At 38.7% G+C, this 27822-nt stretch overlaps 1 protein-coding gene across 3 annotated transcripts in view; it reads left to right on the forward strand.

Moving 5' to 3' along the window:
• The first annotated feature begins 270 nt into the window (after positions 1-270).
• The window catches only part of LOC120530514 (trypsin-3), a 38266-nt gene continuing 10714 nt past the window's right edge, over positions 271-27822 (forward strand). Inside the window, exons 1-5 of one of the 3 annotated variants that reach the window (XM_039754944.1) lie at positions 271-332; positions 2577-2783; positions 3431-3451; positions 8614-8782; positions 8955-9096. In XM_039754944.1, the coding sequence (XP_039610878.1) occupies positions 2729-2783; positions 3431-3451; positions 8614-8782; positions 8955-9096 (387 nt within the window). In that variant the 5' untranslated portion in view covers positions 271-332; positions 2577-2728. Of the gene's footprint in view, positions 333-2492; positions 2784-3430; positions 3452-8613; positions 8783-8954; positions 9097-27822 lie in introns of those variants that run through there. The other 2 variants (XM_039754943.1, XM_039754945.1) reach the window with 2 other exon arrangements.

Raw genomic sequence — 27822 nt, forward strand, 5'->3', positions numbered from 1 at the left:
CCGCCCAGTTAGAGCAGCTGACTCCGCCCCTTCTGACAGATAGATGAACCAGTAGACAGACTCCTATTAAACTGAACAACAATGTTTTTGTTATAATTTTAACCTGAAACCCTGGGCATTTCACTCCAAGATGGGCATTACTTTGGTTTATTTTTCATTAATGTTAAACAGGATGACTTGGTTGGCACCCCAAATTTTGTTCAAGCAGTCTGTTGTTCCTGCACGTGGCCTAAACTGCTATATGATTCATTATCAGACCTGAAGATGGTACAGAAGGATGCATTATAAGCTGTGGTCTTGGGTGGAAGATGGACACTGGCCAGAAATATCAGGTACAGAGAAGTCGGAAGTGTTTTGAGGCAGATGCCTTCATTCATATACAGTTTTTTGTTTTCTTAAAATATGGTAGGAGCAGAATTTGATCACTTTATATTTAATACCACAGTCATCTTTAATATATGTTTCAAAATTGTAAAATAAATAGTGAAAAATGCAGATAGTGTGTTAGTGCTGATTGATCAAAATAATGAAAAAAAAGAGATACTTAGAGGACCTCTTCAGAGTTTTTTTAAAACCTGGCAGGACCTAATCAATAATATTTTAGAAAAAGCATTTTTATTGGGGGAACGGGGGGGGGACTCCTTTCTCTCTTTACTACTCTCAAAAGTTTTACTCTGGCTGTTGGTCTTCCTCTTTTTCTCATGGGTGGGGGTTGATTTGATTTTAGTTGTGTTAAGTTTGACTTGATTGTATGGAATGTTCTATGCTTATAATAAAAGATAAATAAATAAATGAATAAATAAAGAAACAGCAAACCCAGTAAACCCCCATGCATTTAGTGAAGCATGATGAGCAGCCATATCAGTGTGTCACCATTTGCTCATCTGTGTCCGCCATACTTCTACACAGGGGTAAGGAGCATGTCAGGTAAGCTCATTTGTGTTTTCTATTAAATAAAATGAAGTTGTGTGTTTTATTTTAATACAGTGTGTTCTTATTCATCATGGCACTAAAGAGTGGCAACTTGTTCTATATTAGTCTAGCTATAATCTGTATCTAAGTCCTCCTTGAGCACATTGAGGCATGTGTGTCTTTGATGGCATATGCTGTCCCTTTTGGTGTGGCTTTAACAAAAAACATCACCGTTAATTCGATAGTAGCTACACTTTTCTTGTTTACTAAAGTGGGGATATTATTGTTTGTAGACATAATACATGACTGTACAAAGAATGAGAGTGAAAAAAAGAATACGGTTGTGAAATCCTGAATCGGCAGCGTGCTACACCAGTGGTCAGCATCTTGGTTGCCTTGTGAGTAACGTGCTGTCACAGCTACAGTCCCTTCTTGACCAGAGAGGGGGCGCTGTGCTCTGCCATGTACTGCTGCGGTGGGAGGTGTAGCTGCATTTGTTCAAAATGATCAAAGTTCTGCACCTTTCAGTTTGCGTCATAGGACAGTTCTAGGAATGGCTCTCAAATAATTCCACAAATTAAATGTCTTTGTTTTAAAAGTATTAGTAAAAATCCAAAGAAAAACAGTTCACACAAAAATAGAGAAAATTTGATATTACAAAGAAAAGAAAAGTTCTGGTTAAGGCTTTTTATTAAGTAAGTTTGGTCATACAGTCATATTACGTGCAGAACGTTAAGCACGGTCAAAATACTGAAAGCCAATCTCCTATTTGGAAACTTACCTAACAGTCCATGTTAGCTGTAAGACTGTTTTCTAACTGGCTTAATTAACAATCAGTTTTATAAATATAGCAAGGAAAGTTCGGTTTCATGTTAACTTATAGGGTATAAAAGACTATACCATATTCTAAGTAAATATGAGAAAGTGATGTGCTATTGAAATTAGGCAGACACTGTGTGAATTTAACATTTCACATTAGATTTCTAAGATTGGCTCTTACAGGAGGATACACTAACTAAGACCACTCACTGCTAATCATCAAGTCTGAGATAATAAATTGCATTCTGTAACAATGCATTTGCTGTGAAAGCAGGACTGGCAGCACTTATCAGAATGAATGGACAGTAATAGCTGAGGTCCCACCGTCATCTCCATGTGCTGTGTTGGCCAAGTCTGACTATTTTATATTTTCCACTTCTTTTTGTACTCTGATGGAATTTTAACACTTCAGGGAAGCTGGGGCTTTGTTTTTAGGAGAATACAGTAGCAGCACCATCCTATGAAGCTCTGAGCACCTTATTTGCTTTCTTTTATTATTAACCTGTTTGGCTGATATCTTTATCAAAGGTGGCTTACAACATCTGAGATACAGTTAGATGCCTTTCATTTTCTTTAATTCCAGTTGGAGCACATACAGGTGAAGTGACCTGCTCGAGGTCACACAGTGTCAGTAGTGGGATTTGAACCTTGCCTTCCAAATTCTTAACCACTATGCCACACTTTCTCTCTTGTGCAGCCTCTTACGCATACAGTATTGTTCAAAGCAGCAGCCTCTACCCTGAGTTTTTATAATTTGGTATTTATTTTTAATTAACCTTGACTTCCGAGAAGAAAAAAAAAGGTTGCATTTCAGAGACATGTAAGATACTGTCTTCGTACCCCAGGTAAGCCGTACAGGGTGGTAAAGTCACCATGGAAACTGAAACTGGAACTGGGAAACCTGAGCATTGCTGCCAATCTGATCCGGCAGAATAAGAGCCAACAGTCGGGCTGCATGTAAGTCCCACGAGAGCGGAGGCACTGAATCAGTTCCATCATGAACCAGTCGCACGTCCTAAAACTGATTTTTCTGAAGCTGCTCTCTGCCAACTGTGAGTATGGCAATGGGGGTGTGCGGTGGGGTGTGAAGAGGGTGGGGGCTACATGGCAAAAGCATATTAATAATAGACAAGACTGGAGCTGTGAAAAAAATGAACAGAAATGCCTGTGTGTGTGTGACAGAGAGCTACATAATGTACGCTTCATTTTAAGCCAAATGAGTGGGCCAGCAGTGGGCCGCAGAGATGAGTGCATGGCAATATGTGATTTAGCTCACACACAAACACACACTCACTTCAATAGAAAGTCCAGTGAGCACCATCACACGCTCAGACACACACAGTCTGTACACACCCAAACAAACACACACACCAAGTCTGCAGTTCTCGTGATTACACAAATTCACACACACACGCAAACATCCACTGATACTGAGAGCCTGGTGAACACAGCTACACACACACACCAAAGGTATGGTTTTGTCGGGGGCCCCATCTCTAATTTTTGTTATATTTTTCATAAGTTGTTTCCTTAATCTTGTTAATGCATATGTGTTTGTTAAGTATCTCCTGTATTTGTTCTGTAGCTTCTCTTCCGTACTTAGAAATCTTCTTTTTTTAATTCTGTAAAAGTTCCTTATCTTTTTGTCTTCCTTTATCCTTTTATGCTGTACCTGGGGGGATGTGGGTGCTGCTAACAGGTTTGCTATTCCAACTCCCATGTAACCGCCTTAGATTTATATTTACCCCTGGAATAACAAGCCAAAAAGGCAACTTAGATACATCAAGAAAACATGTCTAGTGTCAGCTGCTGTGCTGATTTAGGTTTAGTACACATCCTTTGTGTGATAGATTTTTAAGGTAGTCCCCAACGCACAGCCCGGTGCTGCAATTAGGGCAGTAGAAGTGTTCTTTGTGTACTATTCTTATATTTTTTCTGTTGTTTGCACTTGAGAAGGTAGAATGTCAGTGCCTGAATTGCACAATGGATGTGCTTATTTAGTTATTGTAGGCCACCACAGTGCAATGCTTAGTGACTTCCACATTTCCCCTGACATGAACACTGACAGTTGCTGCATTGTGTAACACAGTGTGTTATGCCAGCAGGAACGCGAATTAAGAAGGTGACTGGAAGACAAGGACATAGTAAAAAACTGTAGTGATGGCCAGAACCAGTAGAACAACTACAGTATCAGTAGTCAAAGGCAAGACAAAATCAAAGTAAGAAGGATTGCAGAGAGTTCAAAAACCAAAAGACAAAGCAAAAAAATTCAAAAAGGTTTGAAGGTTTTAGGAATCTGTGTAGTCAGATGGGGATGCATACCCCTGGGTGATCTTTTAGCATACCGTTGTTGTGTTTAACAGGCCGCAACCTCTGAGGATATGCCTGCTCCAGGACAGTCCTAGCAATCCAAATCCAAATCACAAATCAAAATTAAAACTACGAGGTGAGACACAAAAATAACTGGACTGGGCATGGGCTTGGAGGTTGGCCGAACTTGAGTCATAGAACTATATCCCCTCCTACACGCCCTCTTAAAGAGCCGACCGGCTAGGTATATCCTGTGAAATGCCCAGTCAGTATTTGCATAACAATCGCCACACAAGTTGCCACAACAATGTTGGGTGAAAAAAGCAAACAGCGAGACAAGACAAGACAACACTCCCGCACACAATGCTTTTTCCGCAAAGCAGTTTTTGACTGACAAAAAAATTTCTGTCCTCGATCATCCTCCTTATTCGCCCGATTTAGCTCCCTGTGATTTTTACTTGTTCACAAAAATCAAAAGTGACCTGAAGGGAACACGTTTTTCTTCAGTGGATAAAGTGAAGACAGAAACGGCAAGCATGTTGAAAAGCCTCACGCAAGAAGACACTGTTTCAATCAATGGAAGATACATATGGAGTGGTGTAGAGATCAGTAGGAGGAACATAAAGAAGGTGACAATGTTTAGAATGCTGTAATTCATCAATAAATATATACATTTTTACCAATCCGGTTATTTTTGTGCCTCACCTCATATAACTGTATTTCAAAAATAAAAGAACTTAAGGACGCTAACACTAACCACTAACAGAAGCAAAAAATATTTAAAATAGCGATCCCTGACTCCTATAGGGGTCTTAGTGGTCCACTGTCTTTCTTGTCCTTTCACTCCATTGCAATCATTTTGCCCTTTTTGCCATGTAGATATCATACCCCGCTGCAGCTTTAAGCGATTGAAGTCACCAGAAATATCACAGCGGTTCAATCGTACAGTGATGACATGTGCATCAGTTTCACTATCTATGTCAACATCTGATAACCAATTCACATTATCATCACTATTGCTTCATTCGACTAATGGTTCAGTTTCAGTTTGTCCTAAAACTGGCTTTACAGTTTCTCATTTACACACCATTGTGTGTTTTGGTTGAAGGCTCTACCCCCATTCATGAATATTGATGAATTACCATAATGAAGCGGAACGCATAGAAATAATACTTTTTTTTTTGTAGCATAATGTTATTTTATACACTAAATGGCAACAAAATATTGTTCTGAGCATTATTCAGCCTCAGATCATAACAGTTAACCAGAGAGAGGCTTAACCATATTTACATCGAATTCTGGGCCTGAAAGACTCACAGGGTTAATGCCGTGGAAGTGTCCCCAAGCAAGCTGAAGTAACATTAACTACTCCTTGCTTTTGTTGTTTGGGTCCATTTTGGGCTTCCCTATGACATTTCTAAATTAATTGGTCCTTTGTCCATTTTCAGTCTGGACATTTTGTAACCTTTGAATTATTGCGCTTTTTCTTGGCTTTGCCTGTTTGCTCAGCAGATCTGGTTTGGTCTATAATTGATTTACCTTTGTTTTTATCTACTTCTATTACTTTGTGTTTATGAATTATTTTAGTTATGATCAGGAGATTTAGAACCATATAGGTGAGAGTGTGAGACCTTCTAAAGGCTTCACAGGCCAGGGCAAGCCTCTACAACAGGCCTCACCCCAACTATAATGATCTATTTTGGCCTACACAAACCTGAAAAGGGTTAGCTCTTAGAAATACATTAATTGTTCCACATTTTCAAAGTTCATCTCAAGAAAAGGAAACTATGAAAAACCTTTGATTTCAAGAGAGAAATCCAATAAGTAACTTTTATAAATGAGAAACATTTACTTACTGTAACAATGAAGCAATAACAAAAATGTTTTAAAAGGGCAAAGGAGTTGTCTTATTGGCTATCCTAGTCAACCCAAAAGTCTCAAAACCACAGTCCGAAAAGAGCAAAAAGAAATCAGAAGGGCAGAAAAATCAAAATGATTAAACAAAACTCTGGAAAAACTTTAATGCCTTAGTTATATGTTGACCAGGATATGTTTATTTTGTGTCCGTGCCTTTTTCTGTCTTTCCCTTATGATTGTAAGGTCACAAAGATGCATATGGTGCTTTGTGGGTGGTTCCCCAAGAGGCGAGGACACCTGTCTGTCTTCATCTCTGAACCCCCCTGCCCTATAAAAGCTGAGAAGACCAAATGATCAAATGAGGTTCATTCAAAATCATGGTGTTGGTGAGGTCTCTTGTGTTTTCTAATTGCTATTAGTGATTCTCAGGATTTCTATCTTTTATCTCTGTTTTGACTACTCTCTTCCATTTACTGTTTTGGGACTTTGTCTGCTTTTCAGATTTCCCATTGAGCCCACTACAATAACCTCTGCACTTTTCAAAGCAGTTCTTTGTTACTGAGTTTTTGATGAATACATCATTTATTTTTATAAAGACTATGGGGCTTTGCCCCCTGCTTGCTTCGCTCGCCAACCCCCGTGTTTGGTTTTCCGAATACACACTTGTAAGATTTTTTTTTCTTTGAATTGTTGTTATTTCATTAGTTTCACTTTTATTTCTGAACTTCTGTAAAAACAATACTTGGAATATGTCCCAATATGCTGAATCTTTTAAATGAGGTCAGTGAGACATGTTTAATGACTTTGTACCATAATTTAGGATAGATTTCTCTGTTTGGAATTTCAGCACAGACAAAATGATCCACATCATCAGCAGTTAACAATTTTTTTTTGCAAAGTAACCAATAAATACATGTGAGTTAAACCCCATTTTTGAAATACTCTGACTTAAACTACTTTCCTTTTGTTTTGCATCAATGCGATCTGTGCTATCTTTTTTTTGATACGGTAGCGACTGACGTAATAAAGTATCATTAAAGTTCTACTTTAACAATCGCTGACTGCGTAATCCCAAACACAACCTTCTAGCATCCTCTCCAACCCCTCCTCCCACAGGTCTCGCCCCCCCTTACCGCATCAATCAGCACCCAGCTACCAACCCCTCCTCCCACGGGTCTCACCCCCCCTTACCACATCAATCAGTACCCAGCTATCAGTCTTCCGTGCTGTACTCTGCCCTCCCTCGAACGGACCTAACAGTCACTCTAAACAAAAAAGGCTTCAGTTTGCCCAGGACGCTAAAATACTTTTGACTGTTACTGCTTTCATATTCTGTACCTTTCTCTGCATATGTATCGTGCCTTGGGTCTCTTTTCTCCACGCTGCTCTTTCTTCTTTGCAGAGAGCACAGGCTCTGTGTGTGCCATGTGACTCTACATGACTGAATGTTTTCCTGGCTGTCCGAGCTCTTATTTGATAAGAAGGACGTGTCTTGCAAGACTCTTATGGTCCATGTCCCCGTGAGACTGCCCTGGGTCAGTCTCTTGGCACCAAATCTCATGTTTACGGTCCCCGCGAGACGCCCCGTGGCCAGTCTTTTTTGTCTCGTGGGTCTTTAAAATGTCTTTCGAGAACTTCTGAGAAGATCACGTATCGTCGCCTTGCTTTTCCATTCCAGGATTTTCGTTTATATATAGAGAGATTCTATATATAAGTAACAGAGGTAACTTTTTCTCTGTTGGGAGCATTTTCTACATTATTTTTGAACTCATCGTTATGTGGCCAGTTTCCCTTTTCAAGGGCCTGATCAGCATGAGGCCAGCAGGAGAGATTTGGGACATAACCAGATTGAGTGTGCCTCAGCTGGGTGCACTGATAAGGATATTGGCCTGCTCCCCAGCCAATGTGGAGGCCTCTTCTGTAGATTTTGCTTGGGAAAACCTCCTACATCATAATAAAGACACTCTGAAGTTTTCTTTTTCCTAGGCTTAAATAGCCAGAGGGCAGTTTCAGGAGTGGTGATGTCAGAGTGGCCCCGCCTCCTAGTGCACCGCCCACAAAACGTAACGGACACAGGAGAATACTGCATAACACATAAAAGCATACAATTTACAAATTAATTAATTAAACAAAACAAGGTCAAAGAAAAACATGAAATAAAACAAAAAACAGAAACAAGTGAGGAAATTTAAGAGTATCTAACAACAAAAATATTAAATACATAAGAAATAAGCATAAACCAGATGAACCATAATATTTCTGAATTTGGTATCTTTTGATGTTCATTTGAGTTCTTAAGATTGCTTTTAGATTTTCTATCAATTAAATATATTGAAATAAAACAAGTTTTGTTTGTTTCCAGAAATGCTAAAAACATCCAAATGAACTGCTAAATAAGTAAGGAGTTTATGCTCTGTTTTGGTGTTCTGAACACCTCTTACATTATATGAAGCATCATACCGAAAATAAGTGGATTCATTAAATATTATTAGGGTCATGATATTTGGTTAAGCATTTATGTACTGCTGCGGTGGGCTGGCGCCCTACTCAGGGTTTGTTCCTGCCTTGCGCCCTATGTAGGCTGGGATTTGCTCCGGCAGACCGCCGTGACCCTGTGTTAGAATATAGTGGTTTGGATAATGGATGGATGGATGGATTTATGTACTTTAGGAATTTGTGCTCTCTGTTTACTTGTTTGTACTCACCTTTTATCAGGTCAAGATTTTGGTGAGGAACGCAATGGACGCATCATAGGTGGCTATGTGCCCCCTGCACACACCATTCGATATATCGTTTCCATTCGGAGAATTGGTGGAGATCATTTCTGTGGAGGCTCTCTGGTGGGCACATTGTGGGTGTTGACCGCAGCACACTGCAATATTGGGTATGTTTTGTTGCCTATCCTTTTTTCTGGACTCCTCCTTTGTTAGATTTTAATATTTCGCAAAAGTTTTTAGGCACATACAAGGCAGGAGAAAATTGGTGTGAGAAGAATCTCCTGCAGTCTCAATTGCTGCATTTCAGTCTCTAAGTCAAGTTCCTCTTTATTTCTTTAGGTATGATGGTTTCGAGATAGTTGCCGGTGAGCACAATTTGACTGAATATGAAGGAACAGAGCAGTACTTGTATCCCGAGCTCTTGATCCCACACCCCAACTATAACTCAGCAACAAACAATCACGATCTCATGCTCATTAAGGTACAGTATGAATGCATATTATTAAATATATATTTAAACAGGAAAGGAAGGCTGCTGCATCCAGAAGGGTCACAATAAGCAGAAACTATATGTATGGCTAAAAGAAAGTAAAGTGTTCTATGTGTCTCTTAAGTGGCCTCAGAGTCTCAAGAATGATCTAGAATGTATATAGTACAGCCATCACCTTAACATAGGCTCATTTTACACCTTTAGCAAATTAGTGCCTTGAGAGGAATGAATTGTGAAAATCTTCCATTAATTCAGCGCATTTTCTACAATAGTTTATGTTGCCATCCAACCATCTCCTGAACCCACCAGATTTACAAGAGGAACAGGAATTAACCTTAAAGACATTGCCATTGTGTCATAGAGCACACTCTCATGCATACCAGTCCAATTAGAGCCTGGTAATTAACCTAACACAAATGGCATTAGAACGTGCGAGGAAGGCTGATGGGGAACCTCCACACAGACTGATGAGGTGGCATTGCTTACCACTATGTCTTCAAAGCTTTGTGAGCAAATTAGTCTCAGAGCCTTAGAATTGGTGAGTGAGAAACAGTTTAACATGCTAGCAAACAAAGTAAAGGTGTGGAAGCTCATAAAGCTTTCTCATTAAAGGTGGCATTGAAAAATCTAGTGATGGTATGTCCACACAGACAGAATGTAAGGACACATGTTACAGTACATATGCAGTTCAGTAGGGAGAATAAGAGCAAAAGCCTCAACACAGAAATGCATCTCAATTTGTAAATTTCAGTATAACATGCATCTTGTAAGACAAATAAAGCATCTATCTATCTATTGTGATCGATGGAAGGATTGCAGATCCACAAGTAGAAATGTTGGATACCAACCCAGTCGTCTTCATTTATTCAAATGAAAAGTGTAAACAAAAGACACGCTTGTGGGATTCCTTAAGCATGCAAACTTCTTTTCGCTTTGTAATGCTTAGTTTAGTCATTGGGTTAGGAGCTCAGTCTTGTGGTGCCCTCTTGTATTAAATGACACCAACATTCATAGACCGCAATATATATGGCTGGGGTGCCAGAAGGGGCGGATTCAAATGCTCTCACTAGGCGTCATCACAGCACTTTGGAGGGAATAGAAGAGGGTAAGGTTAGCGCCACCGCCCCCTCTCAACACTGGGTGGTAGTAGATACCTCAGATAATCCTGGTGGATGATCCACCGACATACATGGTAACACCATCTATCTATCTATCTATCTATCTATCTATCTATCTATCTATCTATCTATCTATCTATCTATCTATCTATCTATCTATCATATATTGCCTTTCTATCTATCTATCTATCTATCTATCTATCTTTCTATCTATCTATCTATCTATCTATCTATCTATCTATCTATCTATCTATCTATCTATCTATCTATCTATCTATCTATCTATGTCGAGTACTTTCAGAAAGTATAAATTCTATAGACAGGTGTATGCCTTTCCAAAATATGTACAATGAACTAAATTGACAACAGAATAAAGCAAAAATAGGATATTGGAATATTTTGCAGATTTATTAAAAATAAACTGACCCAAGTATTCAGACCCTTTATTGAGTACTTTAACTAGTTCAAGTACCTCCAGCCCGGAGAAGTCTTCTTGGGTATGATAGCACAAGCTTCACACAACTGCATTTGGAGATTTTCTGCATTCTTCTCTGTAGATCCTCTCAAGCTCTGATTGGTTGGATGGAGACTGTTGAGGGACAGCTGTTTTCAGGTTACTCCAGAGATGTTTGATTGGGATGAAATCTGGGTTCTGTCTGAGCTACTCAAGGGCATTGTCAGAGTTGTCCCTATGCCACTCCTTTGTTGCCTTTGCCTTGTGCTTAGGGTCAATGTCGTGTTGAAAGGTAAACCTTCTACTCAGTCTGTGGTCCAGAGCACCCTAGAGCAGGTCTTCATTTAGGATATTTCTGTACTTTGCACTGTTCTGCTTTGCCTCAACTCCAAATAGTCTCCTAGTCCTGCCACTAAAAAACAATCCCACAGCATGATGCAACCACCACTACCACGCTTCACTGTTGGAATGGTATTGTGCATGTGATGAGAGGTACCTGGTTACCTCCAGACATGACACTTAGAATTGAGGTCACATAGTTCAGTCTTGGTTTCATCAGACCAGAGAATCTTGCTTTTCATAGTCTGAGAGTCCTTTAGGAGCCAAGCTCCAACTCCAAGCAGGATTTCATGTGTCATCTGGCCTCCCTACTGTAAAGCTCAGATTAGTAGAGTGTTGCTGCGATGGTTGTCATTCTGGAAGTTTCTTCCATCCCCACACAGGTTCTCTGGAGCTTAGCAAGTGACCATCAGTTTTTTTTTCCAATGCTTGCTCGATTTGGCAGGACAGCCAGCTCTAGGAAGAGTTGTGATTATTCCAAACTTATTCTCTTTTAGAAAAATGGTTGCCACTATGCTCTTGGGTACCTTCAATGTGGCAGAATTTATTTGTTATAGCCTCCCCCAGATCTGTGCCTCAGCGTAACCCCATCTCTAACATCTCATTTCAGTCCCACTTCATCGCTTGGTTTTTGGTTTGATACACTTTGTCAGTTGTTGGACATTCTATAGACAGGTATATGCCATTCCTAATCATGAGTAATCAATTGAATTGAACACAGTTAGACTCTAAACACAGTGTAGAAACATCTCAAAGACGAGCAATAAAACAGGATGGCAAATTTCAATTGTCATGGCAAATGTCTGAATACTGATATGTGATAAATGTGATAGCTCGGTATTTTTTAACAAATTTTCAAAGATTCATGTTTTGACTTTGCTATTCTGGAGTACTGAGTATTGTTTGAGGAGTAGAAAATAATTTAAATGATTTTTAGCATAAGGCTGAAACATAGACAAATGTGTAGAAAGCAAAGGGGCCTGAAAACCTTTGATGGCACTGTATCTATCTTATTTTCCTTTGTAAGCACAGACTGTACCCAAAGATTTTCTGCTGTCACTTGCTTTATTGTAATGTCACGGAGAGGCAAACCCAACCTTTTACCGAGTCCCTTGGACAAGATGGGTGTTTATCACAGGCACACTCACACACTCAGACAAACTGGAATGCTTCTGAGACACCACTGAACCTAACAAGCACATTTTTGGGATGGAAACCAGTGGCCAGAGTATCCAGAGAATCATCCCATGAACCCAGACATGAACTCAGAGGAGATCCAAAAACAGCATACATGCATTTACTTTTCTGGACATCACTTTTTAAAATTTACTGCATAAAGTGATGTAGAATCAGACCAACAGACCATTCTGTTAAATGTTTACAGAAATGTGAAAAAATAATTGTAAACATTTTAAAAATAATCCAATTATTCTGATTTATTGTCGCAGAAAAATCAACTAAGCTTTTAAAGTTGTGAAGTTCCCAAATGAAAGATTCAAACATGAACTGAAATATTTTGAGAAATGATTAATTTTAGTTAAAAACAATGCCTTGAACTTAAAATTCTACGAAAACTCACAATTTAATAATATTTGGTTTACAAAAAATTAGAGACACCCATATGTTAAAAGCCTAACTTATTTCAATCCAAATATCTGTCCATACAGAAATGTACACGTGTGCATCCATCTACAGTGAGAATTCTTTTTAACAATGGATGCTTTCTAAAACTAAAAACTAAATAACAGCTTGGAATTTTCACATTATCAAAGTGTGAATGGATTTAAAAGAAAAGGAGCACTGTGATAAAACCTTGAATCTGCTTATTAACACATACACTTTTTCTCTGACGGAGCTATAGTAAAAACACTACAGATAAATCCAAAGTTCAACAATTAAATAAACGGTCAGATAGTGCTGGGCTCCATTTATGTTAATCAGTTTCGACCCACTTTGTCTTCCTATCTGTTTATCTGTACTCATCACGTAATTAGTAATTTATTCAGTTTGCAATTGTATTTTGTCTGTTAACCTTTCACAGAGGTGTGTGCCTGCACTCAGTAAATAGCACTATATAAAAAAAATAAACTGAATTGAATAGAAAAATCCCTGGGCGGCATGGTGGCGCAGTGGGTAGTGCTGCTGCCTTGCAGTTAGGAGACCCAGGTTCGCTTCCCGGGTCCTCCCAGCATGGAGTTTGCATGTTCTCCCCGTGTCTGCGCGGGTTTCTTCCCACAGTGCAAAGACATGCAGGTTAGGTGCATTGACGATTCTAAATTGCCCCTAGTGTGTGCTTGGTGTGTGTGTGCCCTGTGGTGGGCTGGCATCCCGCTCAGGGTTTGTTTCCAGGGATTGGCTCCAGCAGACCCCGTGACCCTGTAGGTAAGATATAGCGGGTTGGATAATGGCTGGATGGATAAAAAATCCCAATTTAAAAATCAACATATCACACTGAATAAAGATCTGTTTTCTCAGTTTGACGCAGGACAATAAGAGACTAAAGACAGTCTAAAAGATTAAAGACTACTAAAAGACTATCAATGAAAATTCTATAGATGCTCAATTCAATCCTTGATGCATCATCAGAGACCACCTCTTGAGGAGTGGATGGCTGGGCTGCTCTTTTCTAGTAACAGAATTATCAGTGCCATTTCCAAGCACACAGACCCGTACATTTGCGGAGGTACTGCTTCAGCTGCAGCCCCAACCCAGTCCTTACCGTGTTGCCTTATTCTAGCATAGTGTTTTCCCATGCCATCCCATAAACTGAGACAACAGTTTGAACCCCTGCCAAGGTTCCCTTTTATTTCAGCTCCAAACCCGCACCGATTAGCAATGCTGCACAAGTCCAGCACACTCCCACCCACCAAAGCTTCAAAGTGTTTTGTCACCACTTACTGTACTACGATTTGCATCCTCACAGCGGGCTGATGCATCTGTTCATAACAACTGTGGCTGAATTTGACAAAGATCATTTGAAATATTACACTTACTGAAAGTAATCACCACCACCAGCATTAAGATTGGCCGAATCAGTCAATAACTGAAATGGATCAGTTAGCCTCAGCCTCACTGATTAAATGGCTGACACATTGAATCACTCACTTATTGATTCACCAGAGTGTGTTTGCATATTCTCACACAGTCTGCATGGATTTTTCTGTTAATGGCTGATTTCAGGTTAGCCTTGTCTGAGTATGAGGATGTGCATATGTAAGCGGATCCTGCGATGGACTGGCAGCCTGTCTTGTGCCCGATGCTATTGGAATGGCTCCAGGCTAGCAATCCTAAAGTGGAATAAAGTGGATTTGACTGTTCTAGGCAGGGACGGATTATGGAAGGTATGGGCCCCTGGGCTAGAGGCGTTTTTGAGGCCATGCCTACACAAAGTAGTATGAGTGCTGTACACATCAACTTCAAGGAGTCACACAGAGTAAAGTAAATGACTACTACAGAGCTTTAAAATGAATGGAGAAATATCTGAACCACAGAAAAAATATGGGTTTACTCTCTGAAGTTAAAGTATGAGAGACAAATTATATTTTTAATTAGCCATTACTGTACAGATGAGAAGTAACCATCACAAATCAAGTGCTGAAAAGTCAACTACAGAACCCTATTCGATATGCCTACAAAAACAGGATTACAGTATAGGCCATTCTGAATATTAACTCAGAGTTGCTTTTCAGTATTGTACTTTTGGGGATTTCTATGCAGCAAAATCCAGTCACTAAAATCCAGTTTCTAAAGCAGATCACTCTCAGCTAACATGATCCCAATATGGTTGTGGGCCAATTCTTCACTATCCTGAGCTTGGAGAAAGATCACTCACCACTTACATTTGTGGCAGACAATGTCAAGTAAAGCCTGAAAGCAAGCTCTAGATTTGGGATGAGGCCCTGCAATTTTATTTTTTCTTTAAGAAACTGTAAAAGCTCTAGAGCAGATGAAATGCCTTGCTATGCTTGATGTACTTTTAGGCCCTGTCCACACGGCTGTTCAGATCTTGGTTAAATGAACGCGCCCTGTGTTTACCCTGCATTTTGTAGTGGCGCTTAATTGACTTCAATATGATGTTACTTTCATGTTAGTTTACCGCTGGTAAATGCCAACCTGCAGCCCAGATTGTACTTTTGTGTATTTTCCTGTGGGGGGCCAGTTGTCAGGCAGTCCAGAGTGTTTTTAACCTGTAGGGTTCGAGGTTCACCTTTCATTGGATTCACGAAATATAGATCAGTTGGCTTTATTAGATCTGAATATTGACCTCCTTGTGTTAAAAATCCTCCTGATACGGTGACGTAGGCAGAGAACACATCCCTGCCGCTACTGGGTTCACCATCTGACTGCACAGTGTGTGTGCAACATATGAAGAAATGCGAAAAAGAAAAGCTGGTGGAACACCATATTACACGCCAGTCAACCAATATGTGAGTCAGTGTTAGCTCTGAAGAGCGGCTTGAAGTAACCAAATATACGAACAGTACTCATGTATGCACTCACCCACCGGCATTAATAATCCATAGTAGCTAAACTTACGTCATTAGCACAAACCTACAAACTGTTTCGAATTCTCTACTATTATCATATACGGTCCTCCAGAATGTTAATTAAACAACATGTAAACACAATACAGAGGTTTTGTTCGTGTTCTTGTGGATTTTGGCAGGAACTGATGCCAAGAAAAAGCTGCATGAGACATTTTTTTAATGCCATCCGAATGCGCATCTGACCGAACGCAAGTGGTGAAAGCCTGTGTGGACGGTCTGATTCGCTGCAAAGAGAGGAAAAACACTTCAATCTGCGCTCACGTGACGCTACTGACAGCAGAAATACACTCGGTTCAGATGTCTGTGTGGACAGAGCTACACCAAACTTTCGCTCACCACTACGATTGAATCAAAAGATGACCCCTGCAGACAGGAAGAGCCTTATATACTTGGTGCCATTTTTCCCAACCAATCATGGGGCACTGCATCACCCTCCAACCAACTGCGGGTGAAATGAGCAGGTTCTTACATCATGCTGCATCTGCCCCTGCAAGGCCTCTATTAAAATACTGGCAGCCTCATGGCTGTGCACTAATGCACACTCATGGAACAAAAATTGAGTATGTTTGGTTCCATATCTATTAATACATCTTTTTCTAATACTATTATTAGAATTAAACTCCTGGATCACTTTTCTTTATCGCAATACAGTAAACGCTTTTCTTTTACTACAGTAGCTGGTGGCTACGAGCCGCTCTCAAGAAACTGGGCTGCACAGGGAGCCATATAGGCCTCTGTGTGTCCCTGCATCCAGAACGGCCCGCGATGTGTAGCATTGCACCACTGAAGCCTCAATGAAACACTAGTGAAAGCTTTGTCTTACTTTCTTTTCTGTTCTACCTTTACATGAGAGGTAAATGCTATTTATTTTCTGATCTTCCCCCCTTTAAATGATTCAAATACTTAAAAAGTAAGCTTTTTTTCTCTCATTTGGTAATGCCTGTCTATCTGCAACTGCATGCTGGCAAATGGAAGCTTGAGCTAGGACATGGATGGCAGCAACAGTCTGCTGATGCTGATATTAAGGAGGAGGTGGTAGACATGGTACCCATTCATCATCCTCCTCAAACTGTAATTGATGTTGGGATTGAAGAAGCATTAGGAATTTGATGGTAAAGGGAATTTTGGAACTGCCAAAGAATTTGTATTGGGGAGCAGCCCCGATTGCTTATGCTCCTGTTCCCATACATTTTCTTTCATCTTTTGTATTTTTCTTTTGATTTTCCTGTTTTCTAGCCATAATTGAGTTTTCATGCCTGTCACCCAGTTCACCTTACAAAGCATTTATATGCTCTTTCTTTAGTCCAATACTTTGCATCTTTGGACTATAAATCTTGTAAGTTAGTCCTTCTGTCCCAGTTCAAATGATTGCACATTCCACTGGCCACCTCATCAGTCCTGCAGGCTTTTTGAACCATTTCTTATTAAATCTGTTAACATCTGGCCCATATTTCTTCTTCTTAGGTGGCACAGTGGTAGCGCTGCTGCCTCACAGTAAGGAGACCTGAGTTTGCATGTTCTCCCTTTCTCTGCATGGGTTTCCTCCGGGTGCTCCGGTTTCCTCCCACAGTCCAAAGACATGCAGGTTAGGTGCTTTGGCGATCCTAATTTGTCCCTAGTGTGTGCTTGGTGTTTGTGTGTGTGCCCTGCGGTGGGCTGGCACCCTGCCAGGGGTTTGTTTCCTCTCTTTAGCCCTGTGTTGGCTGGGATTGGCTTCAGCAGACCCCCGTGACCCTGTGTTAGGATATAGCGGGTTGGATAATGGATGGATGGAATATCATTATTATTATTCAGTTTTCTAATGCCAGTTTAATTTAGGAGAACAGCTCCTCAATTTATTGTCCTCCTTGATTTTCTTATTAATTAATAATACTATATTTGTAGGAGAAGCGCTGCTTACATCCTCGAGGACCTACTTTGAGCTAAATATATATGAGATAGCTGTATCATTTCCAGGTTCCCAAAATTGAACTCCTACTGAGTTGGCAAGGAAGGACCCAGCATGAGTCAAACACATAAGAAAAGAAATTTCTCAGTTCAATATAGTTTGTTTTATAAAGGTTTTGTGAAAATTGTAAGTAAAACAGTTCACACAAAAATAGAGAAATAAGTTACTACACATGCAGTATAAAGAAAAGTAAAAATGTTTCTTCTACAAAGTCAGCTTTCTCTTGTTAAACTTCAGTTACTTTCTACACTTAAAGGCTATGCTATTTCTCTATGGCAAACTTAAATATACTTTACTCAATATATTTAGTACATTCTACACATACAGAACATTTAACACGGTCAATATGACATGTTACGGGATTCATTTTGAAAACTATTTGTCTTCCATGCCTTACCAATTACAAGGCAGATCATAAACTGGGGCTGATCTGTAGTCAGAGGGACAAGAAATAATTACAATATTCTATTTCATTTTAGCTTGTGGGGATATAATATAATCCCCCATATATTATGTATTAATATATAGGCAAACATTTTAACATAGCTAAAAAAAATCTTCCATCAATTTAAAATATCCTTACTAACTAATAAATGGCTCTTATAATGAACAAAAAGAGAAAAACTACCAAACCTCCGGCCAGTGTGGTTTCAGAGCTCTCTGCTTATGTCCTACAAACAGAGCCAAGTCAGGCCTATTTGAACAGGCAGGCCAACTTCATGGAGCGCTAACTGTTCCTTCTCACAATTATTCCCAGATCCTGTGCTGCTGTAAAGAATCATCAGATCAGTCTGATCCTACTTCTAACACCATTGGAAGAAAAATGATCTACGCGAATCAATTATCAAATAGGAGGTCTTTATTACAATCCATCAATGGATTAATCTCCTATCAAAGATAAGATTTGAATAATCTTCTGTTCTTTGAGATATATTTTTTAAAGGTTCTAAGATCCCCTCCCACATCTACTAATATACAAACCCTCCAAACTTATTTTTTAGCTGACAATCAAAAATATGTGAAAAAGTCTACAGATGTTATTTTTCTAATGACTCCACAATTGTTGGTAATAAGAGAAATATGTAATTAGTTATTTATTAGACAATTGTGCATATCCTATCTGAGGTAAGTAATACAATGCCTTGTTTTGACCAAATATATGCTTAAAACAATGGGTGAAATAACAAATCACAAAATGACTCGCGGTTAACAGCTTCACATCCCAGATATAAAAACAGGACATTGGCAGCCTCCTAAAGAAATGTATTTATATTATGTGCAACATTTCCTCTTAAAAATGCCACTTTTCAAAAGGTAAGAATCAGGTCTGTACAGATAAAAATAAACCGTGCAAAACAAAAGCATATAGATAGAATTCAAAGGTAATAAAGCAAAAGTATGAATTAAACACATTACGGTAACAATGACAGATTAACGATTTAAACGTAGACTTAAACTAAAAGAAACTAATAACTGCATTAGTAGTGCATTCCTGAAATAAAATAAACTTTAAATATACATTAATTTACACCACATAGTTTGAAGCAGCAGTAGCATAAACAAGATAAATGCCCAAATTTAAAAGAACATACACTGTGTTTGACACACAGTGAATGAGAATGCAAGTTTAAACTATCTGATGAAGAGCAGCATAAAATTAAGGCCATGTGATACAATTCCACTTACCTTTTCCTGACGAACTGACTCTTAATGCTCACCGATTGTGTGAGATGAGTATTTATGGGAATCCCACCTCTCATATCTGTTGACTGAGGCTGTTTAGTATTGGGCATTTAGCAGAAATGTGAGTGGCCAGCACATTGTCATTATGGGGCAGTTCTGAGGTAAAAGAAAAGTTTAGTCCAATCTGCTCAAATTCTAAACAACCATGTTGAGACATATTAGAAAAATGACTGACAGTGAGGTCATTATGGATACACTGAAAACAGACTCTGCAGGAATGAGATCACCAGAGAAGTCATTTGCAAAATTGTATTGTAGGTCTTTTTATCATTCCTACTGAGTCACCTTCTTGGATTGACAGATGAAGGACTAAGTAAGTGTGGAAGGTGACTGAATGTTCACACAAGTAGCAACAACTGGGCAAACTGCATGGTAAATACAGCACATAAAACTATAGGTTTATAGGGACATTATTGTCAGATGTACAGAGTACAGTGAAATTCATACTTGCCACATCCATTACATTGTCACTCTCCACTGCCATGAATAATGAGTAAAACTACTTTACCTCAAAACTCTGTCTTCCTTAGCTGCAGAATCTCAGAATTACTCCAGGAGAGTAGGATCAGATCTCAAATACTTTATATTTAGTCTCAAGACAGATTAATGTTGCCTGTGCTCAGACACAGAATAGATGAGTCATAAAGCTCTTTAAATGGCACTGTTCCTTCTTATGTTAAGCATGCAGTATCAGATAGAGCCTCTTATAAAAAGCTTAATCTAGACCAGGAGTTCCCAAATTCAGTCCTGAGGTCCACTTTGGCTGCAGGTTTTGGTTCCAACTAGCATCTGTTTTTAAATGGACTCCTGGGCTAATTAACTGAACTGTTATTTTCCAGATTCTGCATTTTGGGAACAATACAGAAATTAGAAAACTAAGTTTGGTAAATTTTTTTTTAATTAAAATGTACTAAGTAGTTATAGTGGAATAATGCATTTATTTATTTTCTTTTTAACAATATTTTCATTTTGATTTTCTTTCTACATTTCCAGGTGTTCTCATTGTTTAATTAATCCATTGTTTACTAACTAGTGGGTCTGACACTAAAGTGTTGCAGCCTTTCACGATTCAGTGTCTTTTGCCGGGGCGTCTGCTCTGCTCGTTTTTAATTGTCATTACTAAGATACAATGAATGGAGCAAACTGCACAGAGAAAGGAAAAAATACAATGAAATCAACAAAAGAGAGTTGAGCATTTAAATCTATAGCAAAAATAGAAATATTTCTTAAATGTCTAATAAATGTAAAAACCATGCTGATGTGCTTTTCTGAATGTAGAATAAGAAGAGAAAATAAAAACATCAACTAATTAATTGAGATCAGTGATATTAGCTGTTGTCACTGATTATGAATCTGGCTGGAACAAAAACCTGCAGCCACTGTGGGTCCCAGGACCAAGTTTGAAAACCCCTGATCTAGACCATCCAATTCTAAATAGTTTTAGACCCTGTATTATCATGATATTTCCCTCTACTTACCCTTTACCTAGGGGTATGTGTACTCATTATATTCGTTACCAGGTTTATCTAATGTTGCACCTTAAGATTAACACATACATACATAGCTATATGCATACACACAGAAACTCAACAGTGCCCTATGAGTGACAAACACACAGCTGATTAATCACTAGCACTTTAAAACATGCAAGTGCCTTAGGAATAACACAACCTGTCACTCTCTGAGCATTTCAAGAGATTTACTTATTATCGGCATGAACAACATATGATGTTTTAAAGATATCTCAGACTTAAATATTACTTTTGGTCTCCAAGAATATATTTAAACATACAAAGGCTCAGCATCCTTGACTAAAGGCCACTTATCAGCCATGAATGCCTTACTTTATGTACTGTTCCCCACTCTTGGGTAGAGCTCTCACCCTCAGCCCTTAATAAACCTGGCAGCACATAGGTTATGGCAAATCTCCAGCTGCACCAGTTGCTCAAAGAAATCTACCTTATTACGTCAATCACTCTAGACATTAAGACAAAGCATAGAAATTTAAGAGCAGCATGGTATTTATTACATGAATAATAATAATACCAATGGAACAAAGAATAATAGAAAATAGGACTGATAGTAAAGTCTGGATATATATAGTCATTAGAAAAAGCTTATGAAAAAATAAAGATGACAAGGATGAATGTCACAGGCAGCTTTTGATCTAGCACTCGTCATTGTTCATGAGATGCTTTTCTGATGATCAGATGGAAACGGCTGCATGTTGCCAGCGCCCTCTTCTGATGTTGTTCTGTTCCCTTCTCCTGACATCTTCATTCCTTCTTCTTCTTCCTACCTCCTCTACCGGGGTATTTGCAAGATGTGATTGTTAGATATTCTGATTGGCTGGCTGTCAATATGATGAATGAATTCACTGTCCGTTTTCTCAAACAATAAAACTTTCTTTAATGCCCGAGTTATCAGCATGTCTTCCTTTTCCAGGCTGTAAAATAATTTAGCTACTTTTGTGCCAGATGTCGAGGTTATAAACTAATCAATAGCCTTAGGCACTAGCATGTCTTCCTTTCTTTGTTGGAGCAGCTGTTTTAAAAGCGAGATACAACTAGGAAGAGGATATGCTTTGATTTGTCCTTAATGTAGTCCATCTGTTGTTGTTTTGAGCAAAATGTATAGATTTTGTACCCCTCAACAGAGCCATATCTACATTGCAATTTGTATGTAAAGTATTGGAAAAGTTAGTTTTGTTCCAATGTAACATTTTTAGGGTTATTGGTTATGTCCCAGAGCATGCCATAATACTGAATCGGCCCTCCTTATGGTGTCCAGTGACTTATTATTAGCTGTTAATCTGGATGTTGTGCTGTTTTGAGTTTGCTAGGCTTAAATGAAGCCTTTCATACCACTGAACACTCAGTCATTTTGTATCATCTTATGAATGTGTTTGGTATTCAAGGTACAGCCTTAAGGCCCTGTCACATTAGTCAAGTCATATAAAGTCAAGTGGCTTTACTGTCATTCCATGCCCACACATTTTTGCAGTATACAATGGCATGAAATAACATTCTCCAGGACCACACAGAACAATATGTACATAAGTACAGGGCAAGTGTATGACAGGTAAAGAACTATACTAATTATATTTGTCACAGTTGTTACTGCAGTTGTTTTTTTATTATTAGTTGTGTTACAATACTTTTCCAATGATTTGCAGTTGTAGAATTTATCTACAGAAACTCCATTTAAATAATATTTTTATTGCATCCTTTTTGATGGTTTGGTGTGATTTATTTTTTATTTTTATTTATTGTTTTATTTGAATTTATTTAACATATTTTTACATGTTTAAAATATGTACTGATTTTATTCTACACTTGTTTTATTTATTTATTTTATTTATGTACAGCACTTGATCAATTTTTGTTATGTTTAAATATGCTTTATAGATTAAGTTGTGATTGATTGATTGAAGTGTTTCAGACATGTATTTTTTTTTTTACATTAAAAGCCTAAGCCACATGTTGGGCCTGTGCAGGCCTTGAAGGCTGCCTGTTGAGACTGGGGTCAGGTTGTCTTGGGTGAGGCCTATTTTGGGCCAAGCTAGTAAGGTCCTGGGGCCATTGCCTTTTCACAAAACACTGAGCTTAAGGGCTAATTATATTGATTTGCATATTCAAAGAGGCATAATTCTGGAAGGAGTTGGGGAGTGGTACGGCAGGTGCGTGCACGTTCGTTACTTTTCGAGCTGCCTGGAATTTATGTAGCGGAAGAACGTGGAAGTTGGCGAACACACAGATTTATGCATCTGGATTTTTTTGTGTGTAAGCACATTTCCGCTTTTGTGCTTATCGCGTGTTATAGTGCGAATTCTACGCACGGCGTTATACATGAGGCCACTGGTCTGGCCTTTTTGTACATTTTGTGGCCTGTAACCCCTTCTGCCATCTTGTATCACAAATTTCATACCAGAGGCAAGTTCAACTAATTTATAAAAGGGTACATTATAAAGCATAGGTGTTTTTTCTTTCACGTGTGTTGTTTATAAAATGCACATTTTGCTTTGAAGGGAGTAAAGTTGTTTTTTTTTTTTTAACAACAATGAGTAATCATTTAAAAATATTGTAAATACTCAGATGCAATCCATGCTTGAAATCAAAAGAATATGATATGAGGTATTGTGCAGTGATGTATACATAACATGTAGAAAACCTGAAGAGGTGTGTTAAGGGTTAAGGGTAGCTGTGTTTTCTCTGTGTTTTGATTTGTTTTCATTTTAACTCCTTCTCTCCTAATTGCAGTTTATATTTGGGATTTATCCCATTTTTAGCGTGTATCTGACACTAATCTATTTTGCTGTAACGCCACTGCCTGATGCTTAGCAGTTTTTATGGTAATTAATACAGCAGGTGAAGACACAACCGCAAGCACACAATGGTCTGGCCATTTGATTTCCAGATCATCCGAGATTTACAGATAAACAAGGTCTTTCATGGTGGTGTGTGTTACAATTAGATTCTCTGGTTACTGGATCCTTGGCTCTGATTCTGCACTCAGACATCACAACACTCTGCCAGCAATACAAATACGGAAATGTAGAGGCATGGTATTTTATTAAGATCATACAAAATTCATGTGGCATGTGTGTATTCTTAATCAGCTTGTAGAAGGTGTGGAAACACAGGTCACAATACAAAGAGCTGTACAGAAGGGATAGTAAGAAAAATAGATTAAAAAATAAAATAAATAAAATATAGATCATAAGTAAGTAAAGAACATTCAGATTTAAGAATTCTCCAAACCCTATGCAAATAAGTCAGATATGAATTTAATTACTGCGCAAGTATGTCAAACATTAATAGCAGTAGGAGGAGAAGAAGAACTATAAGAAGATAAAGAGATGTATGATAAAAACCTATATAAATATTTGTAATTGACAGAAGAATTAGCCGAAGTTGTTTTTAAGAATACGAAGTTAAGTCCAGAAAGAAAATTAAGAAGATGTCGATTTCAGAACACATTCTCAGGTGAAGGTAGAATGTGTATGAGAAAAATAATATAGTAAAGAAGAGATGGTAGAAAAAGATAATGACAAAACATAAAGAGAAGCAACAGGGAGGTGACAAGTACAATACAGAGGATATGACTGTAATACAAGATCAGTGTACGGGATAAGTGATTCATGTGAATACAGGGAAGTGTAACTTTCAACATGTGTGTGGTGAGAAACAAGAGGTTGGATTAAAGTATAAGTGAATTGAAAAAAATGAAGTCATGAGCTATGTACTGGAAAATAAGTACATTTAGGGTTTCCCCTTGGGATTAATAAAGTATCTATCTATCTATCTATCTATCTATCTATCTATCTATCTATCTATCTATCTATCTATCTATCTATCTAGTCAGGCAAAACAATTAAGAACTCAAATGGTGGAATTAAGTGGAACATCTAAAATACAATAAAACACTAAGATCTGTGTGAGTCCTGACCCTCAGAGCAATCTGATTGGTCAGTTTGACTTTGACATGATTGGTCAGTTTCCCTCTGATGTGATTAGTCAGTTTAGCTTTAGTGACACAATCAAGAGAGGAAGTGCAAGTGTGACACACACAAGGAGGAGTAAAGATGTTCCAGTCACGTCAATAGTCACCTTTAGAGTTGGGAAGTATAAAAGCGGAAAGGAGGCAAGTAAGATGCCTTGAAATAACAGAGTCTGAGAAGCAGGCTTTAAGGGAACATGCTGGTCAGGAAAGTTTAAGACACACAAGTATACCAAGGAAAGGGTGCTGAAGGTACACTTAGGGCAAGAAATATCAAATGCATTAAAACTCATTCTACTACCTGTCTCTGAATAGTTTTTGTATAAATGAAACAAAAACAAAATAACAAAAACGGAAACAAAAAACCCTCTACCCTTACAATGGTTGTCAATTGAGCACCAGATAAAGCCTTAAAACCTGGCACATATGTTTATTCTGAAGCAGAGAAAACTGCTAATTTATTGATGTATTGATTTTTGTCTTGAAATTGCTTAAATTGGAGAATGGTGTATTTATTTTTGTGAAAATCCACTATTTAAAAAAAAAGTCTGAATGCCCACTTCACTCAGTTCTCCTCTTTGTGTGTTGGGTGTTACTTACTTGAAATCTCCACCCACGCCATTTGCTGCGAACAGAGAAGAGAAGGCGTATTCTTCCTCTAGGAATGGTAGTGCCAAGATCTGTGATAAAACATAATTACCTTCCATTTATTAGTTTTGCATAAGTATACTTCTGCAATGCTGGAGGTATGTTTTTTGAAATCAGAACATTTGCACACAGTTGGCAAGCTTGAAGGCTTTTCTTTCACATTTCTTCTGGTGCTCTAGTGCTCCATTGACCACCACTATGGGAGATGTCCATCCATCCATTTTCCAACCCGCTGAATCCGAACATAGGGTCACGGGGATCTGCTGGATTCAATCCCAGCCAACACAGGGCACAAGGCAGGAACCAATCCCGGGCAGGGTGCAAACCCACCGCAGGACACACACAAACACACCCACACACCAAGCACACACTAGGGCCAATTTAGAATCGCCAATCAACCTAACCTGCATGTCTTTGGACTGTGGGAGAAAACCGGAGCTCCCAGAGGAAACCCACACAGACACGGGGAGAACATGCAACCTCCACGGAGGGAGGACCCGGGAAGCGAACCCGGGACTTATGGGAGATGTTTTCTTTATTAATTAATAAACGTATCTGGATTTAACACTGCACATTTCCTGGGCAAATTAATGTATTGGAGAACTGTGCAGAAAATAACTTTGACTTTAGAAATATTGCAGTTTTCCTTTAAGGAATGGCGACAAAGAAACTTGTAATGCCATTACTAGACTAAGGCAAATGGTAAAAAAGAGTGAAAAAGGAAAATAAGTTGCAAAAACTAATAGATGGTTCAGTGAAGTGACTTGTCAGAGACAGTAAAAGAAAATTGAAAATGACCGGGAAAAGAAAGGGCCTAAACTAAGAGACGAAGGGATCTTTTGTCAAAACCAATAAGCAATGAAAAGTTCTAAGTCAAAAATAAGATTGGAAATTCAGGGAGAGTAAAATAAATATTCTTTTAAATCAGCAAAACAAAGGTGCTATATTTCAACCAGGGTTACTCTTCTCACTGGGGTTCAAATCTTTGTTAATGTTTGATTTTTTTGTTTATGTTAATATTGTGAATTATGCTAGATAATTGATATTTACTAATGTATTTTATTAATTTGCTGTAAGGTTTGGTTTCCTTGTGTATAAGTAGTCATTGCCATGTGCCTTGAGTTTTTGAATGGACTCTCAAGAGGCAGAACCACCTGCCATTCATCGCCAGGAACTGCACTCCACTTTCTAGTCTCGAGGGTCTCCCACAGTTCCTGGTGGTTCATTTTGGATGCACTTGGGGTTTTTGGTGAGTTATTGGATTGCTATTGTGCTTATTGTGATATTCTGGATTGTTGACCAGTTTGCTTTGTCTTTTGACCACTCTTTGGATTCTTGTACTATGACTATTTTCACCTTGCCGGCAACTTGTTTTTGATTTTTGTGCTCTTTGGGATTTGCAGTGTAACAGAGTATTTTGTGAGAATAGAACATTTTATTTTATAAAGACAGTGTGTTTGCCCTCTTTTCTAGCTAGGATTTTAATGGTAAATACTCTCCTAGTGGACATTATTGGAAATGGTTTTGATACTTTTGGGATTCACATGCTTTGGGACTTCTAGTTAATGACAAAGGGTTTGCCCATCAGCCTCAGATACCACAGAGATATCTGTGGTGACCTTTATATTGTCACTAAAATGATGCCATAAATAAGCACACCCTGGAGAATTATGGGAAGATCTCCATGGAGATGGCTGAAACAACTGCCTAAATGGCAGTGCCAGTAAGGAAAATAACGTTATTAAATATTGCATTTTGTCAACACAAAATTAAACATCAAAAATTAAATTACTTAGTCTCAAAACCTTATAAACCATATATATTCAACAGGAATTTAGCAAAAAAAAGGTATAAAATTTGGAGAACATAATTGACCATTCAAATGAAGCATAACAAAAGACAGAAGAGCCAAAGCAGGTGCAGAACTTGATTCTGCTCCTTTATGCACAAAGACCATAGTTTATTGGAATTAGTGGTAGTTGTACTTTTGATGGGTGGCACGGTGGCGCAGTGGTAGCGCTGCTGCCTTGCAGTTATGAGACCCGGGTTCGCTTTCCAGGTCCTCCCTGCGTGGAGTTTGCATGTTCTCCCCGTGTCTGCGTGGGTTTCCTCTGGGCGCTCCGGTTTCCTCCCACAGTCCAAAGATATTCAGGTTAGGTGCATTGGTGATTCACAATTGTCCCTAGTGTGTGCTTGGTGTGTGTGTGTGTGCCCTGCAGTGGGCTGGTGTCCTGCCCGGGGTTTATTTCCTGCCTTGCGCCCTGTGTTGTCTGGGATTTGCTCCACCAGACCCTTGTGACCCTGTAGTTAGGATATAGCAGGATGGATGGATGTACTTTTGGTCAGTATCATGCATCATCCCATGCATAAAATAATGCATGTAAAGCTGAATTTTGTTAAAAAGTCATTTTTTTTCTTCTG

This window comes from Polypterus senegalus, chromosome 6, assembly GCF_016835505.1.
Source record: "Polypterus senegalus isolate Bchr_013 chromosome 6, ASM1683550v1, whole genome shotgun sequence".
Taxonomy (NCBI): Eukaryota; Metazoa; Chordata; class Cladistia; order Polypteriformes; family Polypteridae; genus Polypterus; species Polypterus senegalus.